The following is an 8,471-nucleotide window of genomic DNA, read 5'->3' as shown; positions in this document are numbered from 1 at the left end:
AATTAAAGTGTAAAATTCAATGAATTTCAAAGTTTTCAATTTTTAGTTTAAAATTTATGTTTCAGTAAATTTCAAATTAAAACCTTTTTAATAAATTTTTCTATTCCACATTGTACCTATACTATAATATTGTACGACACCAAATATTATCATCTGTGATTAATAGAAACGTCAGTAACTCTTGTTTGAAGGAGACCCCGCGAAGTATTCACAGATTTGTGCCAATTTACCGAACAGCAGTGGCACGATTATTCCTAACACTTCACGCATCCTTCATACAAAGTTACAACAATACAAACTTACGGTCAGAAGGATGTCGTTCAACTTGCAATTACCAGAGCACACTTGAGGTATAACTCGAGTTACCGTGCATCCAGTTTGTACTATGGTCAGGTCCCGGTTGAACATCAGATGGAACGGAAACACTCGGCAGAAAGTCATTGGGCTCACTTTTGGTTCTGTGACACATTGCAGAGCATTTTCAACAAGTGTATTCTTACTTACCACACAACCAAAAATTAAAACCGCTACTTTAAAACAAATATAAGAGCAAAATGTCTGTTCTTTCTTCTTAAAAATGGAAGTCGAAACTTTGACGGCGCCCAAAATTTAGAAAAAATTAATTTCCGCATCTAATAGTTCTTAAGACAAAATAAGCTCATTCTAAGACAGAAAATTGAACACTCTTACAAAGGTACGCGTTTCTCTACAAATAATTGCATCGACGCACAGTGTCTCGCTGGGCACTCGGGAGAAAAATCGTAACTTCTAAACTAATCAATTTTCGACCTAACTCCTTTTATACTTTTTTGAAGAGAATTCAAGCATGCATCGATTGGTGTATAAAAAATATATGGTTTTAATGATGTTTCAAAAAAATCGGTGACATAGTGGCACAAGTGTGAGATTTTCGATGTGAAATGGTACGAGAAATGTTACTTACCCACAGATAGTGTCTCCAATTCTGTGATCATGGGATTCGAGACGACACCAGGACCAGAGGTGTTCGTGATCAAAAATTGAACGTGATCACATTCGTTTTTAGTCTTCAATATTCGCATCTCGATATCCGTGCCGTGGAGCTTTTTCGCCACGGTCTACGGCCGATAAAAATTATAACCCGTTTAATGGTAGCTCGTTTTAACGAATTTTGTCAGGATGAAAATTAAGTGGCAAGCAGCGATCGATTTCACGCTGGTTTAAACGAGACCGATAGAAAACGAGCATAGTTACTGATAACGGTAATATGGAAATTAGCAATCTGTTTTTAATCGTAAATTATAAAGACTGCGCGCAGTGTTTTTTGGAAAATGAGTTTCTTTTAGATATATCGAATTTTTCTTCTGATTTTTATTCATGTATGCAGAATAGAATGTATCAAAGTTTTTAGAACATTTCATAGACTTTTTCTCATTGCTATGATCAATTTTTTCAGGATTTTTCAGGAATGAATGAAAATCGCTTTTTAAATTCAAACAAAATTTCTAACTTCAAAGCTTTAAAATTCGAACTTCAAGTAAATTCAAAATTCAAATTCGAAGAAAAATTGTAACTTTAAGAACTGGGAATTCAAACTTCAATTCAAATTCGAAGAAAATTGTAAGCTTAGAACCTCAGAATTCAAACTTCAATTCAAATTAGAACAAAAATTGTAATTTTAGAACCTCAGAATTCAAATTTCAATTAAAATTCGAACAAAAATTGTAAGTTTAAAACCTCAGAGTTCAAACTTCAATTAAAGTTCGATCAAAAATTGTTACTTTAAAACCTCCGAACTCAAACTCCGATTAAAATTCAAGATTTAAATTCCAACAAAAACTAACTTTCAAACCTCAAAATTCAAGTTTCAATTAAAATTAAAATTCCAGCAAAAGCTATAACTTTAAAACCTCAGAATTCAAATTTCAATTAAAATTCGATCAAAAATTGTTACTTTAAAACCTCAGAACTCAAACTCCGATTAAAATTCAAAATTTAAATTCCAACAAAAACTAACTTTCAAACCTCAAAATTCAAGTTTCAATTAAAATTGAAATTCCAGCAAAAATTATAATTTAAAATCCTCGAAATTTTTCAGTATTCAAGTAATCACTTGAACGATCAATCACGCCAATATAACGATCAAAAATCCGACGTTTCCTGAACTACCACAAATTGACTTAAACTAACTAAACGAAAACACGGAACCAGATAACCAAATTTCCCCCGAGTTTCCGTGTTTCTATAGTTACACTCTTATTCGCCTAAAATACCTTAACGATGCCAATCACAATATGTTCCAAACCAGGTCGATCGGAGTAATAATGTAATACGAGCGCTCCATCCTCGGGCCTCTCTGTGCATCGGAAAGAGGGTGCCCTCATTCCCGGGTACAAAGTGCCTAAATGATCGTGAAGGGCGTCCAAGTTCTGTAATTAAACGTTACACGTGGTACCGTAGCCAGCCTGGCAGGTAGTTCCGAAATTATCGGTGCATTACCTAACCCCCTTAACTAAAACATATCTATGCCCCTAATTCATTTTCGATTGCCACTTTGAGTTTGAACGAGACCAAACCGTCCATCGATATACGTGATATTCATGTTTCATGTTTCCGATACAATTTCTGCTATTAATTTTCATCGCCTCCTGTCGACGTTCGAAAGTCACCAATAAATGGAAAAAATGGAAGGAGACGACGTGGGTTTTCTGGATTGAAACGGTGCTCGAGCATGAAACGATCGAGGAATGTTGTATTTTATCTACAAGGTGTATGGATCACTGAGACTAAGCGGGATTATTAGAGATTGTGACTTTTTCTGTTTTCTTTTTTTTTGCAAATTTGGAATATTCGACTCGAAAATTAAACCAAATTGCGTCAATTACATTCGAACTTTTTCAATTCTAAATTCACCCAATAAAATCGAAGATCTCCAGATTCAAGTAAATATTCGAATTCCACCATTTAACTTCATCCACAGAAATTCCAAATTTCAATTCTTCCAATCAAACTCCAAATATCGAAATGGAAATATTCGCTACGCGGCGAGCAGACCGCGTAACACTCGAACCTCGACTCCGCAGAAAGAGAGAGAACCGGAAATGAAACCTCGCGAAAGAAAACGTCGCGATAGTAATCTCGTTCCGCGGTGACATTCCGCTTGCTAATCGCATCGCGTGCGAATCGAAGTTTCTTGCTACTCGCGATGCACAAGTGAGGTTCGTTGGAAATTCTAGCGGGACGATAACGGTGATAGAACTATAGGACGAGATGATGTTCCCCGTGTATGGCGGTAATTGTGAAGATTTCACCTTGAGAAATAGTGGTTCAGAAATGTTGCTTTAATTATGCGCACGTGTCGCGTGTGTGAGAATTGATATTTTGCATCTTTCATAACTGGGCGATAATACGTATCCTTGGTAATTATGCGAAGGCAAATGTGTGTGATTAGTGGGTTCGGATATAAGAACTGCGAATGAATGAAATTATCCAGGCTTTTATGAATTCATAATGAATTCGAAGGACAGTGTAGTGTTTTCTGAATGAATCGATTTAAAGAAAAGAGACGTAATCGGTGTCTCGAGTTTTCTCGAGTATGTATACTGAATTTATTACTTTGCGTTGTTAACACTTTATGTGACTTGGAAGTTATTACACATGTCCATTTATCTACGTTTCATTTGTTTATTGCTGCTCTATTGCAATAGATTTTTGTAGTGTTATATTATCACTAGTCAATTTTTTTTTTTTGTAATAACTGTAATTTAGAAATTGACAACTACTGTATATTTTTGTAATAATTATTTTTCAAGTGTAATCAAAAGTGTAATCAACCATAAATTCTGTTTACACCGATGATCTAAAGAAACAATAATTATAATTTAGAATTTGACAACTATTGGAATTTACTACATTTATTCTTTCTTCTCCCATCAAAATATAAAATTCCAATCAGCCATAATTTCTCTTCATAAACGAAGAAAAATGTTTCCTTATCAGTATCGAATATCCCTCAAACACACCGAGTATCTAAAGAAACAAAGTATCGTCTAAAAAGAAGGTGTTGCTCGAGTTTGCACTATTTTTCCTCGATTCTGATAATAATTATAATTTAGAAATTGACAATTATCGCATTTTTCGTAAAGAAACATCTTTCCTTATCAGTATCGAGTATCCTTCAAACACACCGATTATCTAAAAAAAAAAAAAAACAAAGTCTCCTACAAAAAGTCTCAGCTCAGGTTTCCACTATTTTTCTTCCATTTTCACAAGAAAAGGACAATCACGGTTCACAGTGTTACCATCATTATCACCTTGTCCCACATATATCGAACCTCCAGGCTCCACCTGGCATGCCACGTCCACTGAAAAACAGGGCAATCATTCACCCGCCGGAACGCCGTAAAGAAATCGCGATAATTCATCGGCCAGGCGCGACAAAAACAATTTTCCACCATAATCCGACGTTCGTATTCCGACCACGCGAACGAGTTCACGCGCTTTTTGTACGGCCGTTCAGCCGTGTTGTTGGCGCAATCGCGGCGACTGGTTCGACGCGTTTTCCCTCCAACGAATCCGTGCGTCGCGTTTCGAGCGCTGTGCACAACGTTGAATGTCTAATAAGCTGATGCAGATTCTTCGATAATCGAGGCGCGCGTGCTTCCTCGATCCCTCAACGACCACGCGTTTAACCGTCACGTCCGCGCGAAAACGGGCACAGAAACGAAAATACTCGGGTGCATTGCGCCTTCGGTCGGATAAGGATCCGGCGCTTTGTCCAGTGTGTTGGGTAATCGACGCTGTGTGACGTTGTTTTGGGTGACTGTTTCTTGACGTCGATTGAATAATTCATTTTGGGTCGATTTGAATAATTTGGAAATGACGTTGGCATTCGTCACTTTTTCACTGATACATAGTCGAAGAGTCACAATTCTAGACGATGAATTATCCGTTATTTTCGATTACTAAATTCATATTATTATTTTGTTGTTTGATTATTATTATTTTTAATATTATTATTGTAGGAAATCGACGGAAAAATTTTTCGAGATCCAACCGGGAATCGAACCCGCGACCTCAGAGGTGGCAAGCCGAGGCTTTGCCCACTACACCAACTACTCTGTCTAAATTTTTTTTAGTTGGTTTCCTATTTGTGTACGTAGGCCCCGATACTACAATATTATTATATTTATCATTGCATTTATTATGATTACTATTTTTATTATTATCATTATTTTATGTTTTATAATACATAAAGTATACATTGTTCGTCAAAAAAATTTCGGCACCTAGAAATTAGGGTTGCACAAATCAACCTTTTCCAACCAAATCATGAGACCTTTAAACAAATTTCAATCATTTTCCCCTTTCAATACACCAAACGGTATAGCAAATTTCAGATTTGTGCGATTTCGTTTCTCAGATGTCACAATTACTTTATCCAGCAGTGTGCGATTTATATTCATTGAAAAAAGTTAAATTAGAAACAGTTTTATTTCATTATATTTTTTTCATTATAAATTTTCATAATTGGCATTTATGACAATACTGCAATTAATATAATATAACGAATGTAGTATTGATTGTTATTACTGAAACTATTAGGTGTATTATTTATTAATTCTTTATTATTATTTTGGTAAGGACTCTTTATAAATACGACGGAAAGTTCTGCACAGAGCAACCACGATTTACACATTCTCCTTGGAAGATCTCTATCAGCACACGAGGAAATTGTACGTGAAACGTGAAAATTCGTTTTACCCACTTCTCTATTCAATCTTTACGCAATTTGAACGCATTATACAACCACCGCCGACGATCTTCCTACGTGTCATCTTTTCAGGTAAAACTTTCACCAGGATGATGCGTGGAATCGCGAGAATCGCGGAGGCGATCCGGCACAGAGGGGGGAAATCATATTTCTCGCGTGGAAAGTGAAGGGGTTCGTTGGTAAACGAGCGTGTCGAGGAGCGATTTACCTGTAAAAAGTCCCTGGGCGTAGCCCCGAGCACCTGGAGAATCTTGTCGTAGCCGGAGTCCTGGCAGAACTCGAAGAACATCCGGCCGAACAGCTCGAGGATCGTGTTCGCTGGAATGTCTGCAAGATTTCCACCTCGATACACCTCGGTTAAACTCGATGCGCGAAAAATCGTCGATTTTCGGTTCGTAATAAATTTCGGGATTTCTAATAAATTTATAGTAATTGGAGTGAACCGTTACTTGCAATAATGGGAAACTTATTTAGAAACTTAGGCTTTTGTGAAGAATTGAAGGATAACGTAATATGGAAAGTGAAGGAGAATCCGTTATTATTGTATAAATTACTATAAATAATGGGAAATTCATTTAAAAACTTCCATTTTCGCTATAATTTAAAAGATAATGCAATGTGGAAAATGACACACGGACGAATGGTACACGTGCGAGGCTCGAATGTAAGTGTTAAAGGGTTAAGAGCCTCGTAGACGTTGACACATTCAGATTTTGTCGGAGATTTTTGTCAAGGATCCACGTTAATGCAATTCGTATCAGTTGCACGCTCCAGGTATCGAAGTTTCACGACAGTTATATACTGGACGATATCAGCTGATATTGACACATCGATATTGACGTATGCCTAATGCCCCACCATTTTAACATGAAAATGACCATTTCGACATTATGGCCGTACGAATATTACGAATGTAACAAGACTACAATTTTATCAATTTGACACTGATATCAATAAAACTAATTTTTAATATATCATCTAAACAAAGGAATTTTTAAAAACTGTCTACAAAACTGAACACTTTTTTCAAATACAAACAATCTCTGAACCCAATAGTTTCCAAGATATTCCACAAAACGTGTTCTCCACTCTCATCTTCGAAGACTCTTTTCACCCCTTTAACACGTTCCGTGCCGCGTGGGTCGCATACGCCCCACTCTGGTCTTTCCGTTCAGGCCATCTGATATTTCGGCCCTTTCCTTCCGCTAACTTAAAATTTGTTAAAACAAAAATTTTTCCTTTGCTCTATAGCATACCTTAAACGTTACCTTTTTCTTGATAACAATGATTTTTGCAATCTTATAAATATTGGAAGACATATAGGGCGAAAAGCAAAACTGTTAGCCCCGACAATGTGGGACGCATACGGCCCACGCGGCGTGAACGGAAAGTCACCGAAAATCGGTCCGGCACGGAACGTGTTAACACAGATTTCTACTCATAAAAAGAAAATACGTGTCAAATATTTTTTCGAGGACTATATTGTTGCCAGCACCGTGTATGTACTCATTGACTACTGGTGCTCGCTCCGGAATTGATAAAAAGACGGTCGGACCTTACCGACCGGGGAATATCGATTCAATAGTCTCTGTTCTGATTCCTAGACTGACTGACATATTTCTAAGCTTGTTAATAAATGTTAAGAGGTGTTCGTGTTCAAGTTATTGTGGAGTTTAGTTATATAGATAGTTATTAAATATGCCGAACGAAGGGGAAGCACCGAAGGCAGGTTACAACAATATTATCCATAAGTTGCATTCATTTTTGAAACCTTCTATATAGATAGTTATTAAATATGCCGAACGAAGGGGAAGCACCGAAGGCAGGTTGCAACAATATTATCCATAAGCTGCATTCATTTTTGAAACCCTTAAACACAAGTTGAGATCAGTATCGCGATATTGTTTCTTTCGGCATGAATCGATACAGATCTGATTGTGTACGAGGCTCTTAAAAGTGTTAAACGGTTGTCTCGCAACATCGACGTGGACGTCGTGCCTTAACCTCGATCAGGATATTCGCAATTTTCGTGGAAACACCGATCGTGCTATAATCGAAACGTGATCGACGATTTTCTCATACACACAGAGAAAAAGAGAAAAATAGATTAATTACGACGTCGATGCCTCGCGACAAATTGCACGTCGAGCGACCGTTTTCACGGCGGATTATCGGCGTAAAGGCTCTACGGGATTCGCTCGTTTATTCACTTTTTTGCTGGAAGATTCGCGGCACGATATCGTCGATATAATATCGACGGGGATCCTCGATCCCGTGGCGCGCTTGAGAAAGGATTCACTATGGGGTTGTTGACTTTGAATTAAATCCCAACACGTTGCTGAAAATACGTGTTACGCTTGGTATTATGTTGCGACAACGTTTTCATCCAATTTTCTAACGATATCGATACTCTGAGATTTTCAGATTTTACTGTAAAAATTGTGTGGATTTAAAAATCGTGCGAATTTAAAAAACGCGTGAACTTAAAAATCGTGTGGAATTAAAAATCGTGTGAGTTTAAAATGGTGTGAATTTAAAAATCGTATGAATTTAAAAGTCGTGCGAATTTAAAAAGTACGTGAATTTAAAAATCGCGTGGATTTAAAAATCGCGTGAGTTTAAAAATCGTGTGGATTTAAAAATCGTGCGAATTTAAAAATCGTGTGAATTTAAAAGTCGTGCGAATTTAAAAAGTACGTGAATTTAAAAGTCGCGTGGA

At 36.9% G+C, this 8,471-nt stretch overlaps 1 protein-coding gene across 1 annotated transcript in view; it reads right to left on the bottom strand.

The window, feature by feature from the left end:
- LOC108571530 (guanylate cyclase soluble subunit beta-1) overlaps nt 1-8,471 on the bottom strand; it is a 56,643-nt gene that overhangs the window by 29,636 nt on the left and 18,536 nt on the right. Inside the window, exons 4-7 of the mRNA XM_017933591.1 lie at nt 5,961-6,079; nt 2,253-2,408; nt 944-1,097; nt 304-458 (exon numbers count right to left, since the gene is read on the bottom strand). Of these exons, the coding sequence (XP_017789080.1) occupies nt 304-458; nt 944-1,097; nt 2,253-2,408; nt 5,961-6,079 (584 nt within the window). The remainder of the gene's footprint in view (nt 1-303; nt 459-943; nt 1,098-2,252; nt 2,409-5,960; nt 6,080-8,471) is intronic.

This window comes from Habropoda laboriosa, unplaced genomic scaffold, assembly GCF_001263275.1.
Source record: "Habropoda laboriosa isolate 0110345459 unplaced genomic scaffold, ASM126327v1 scaffold40, whole genome shotgun sequence".
Lineage (NCBI taxonomy): Eukaryota > Metazoa > Arthropoda > Insecta > Hymenoptera > Apidae > Habropoda > Habropoda laboriosa.
This window is presented reverse-complemented; position numbering and strand designations above follow the sequence as displayed.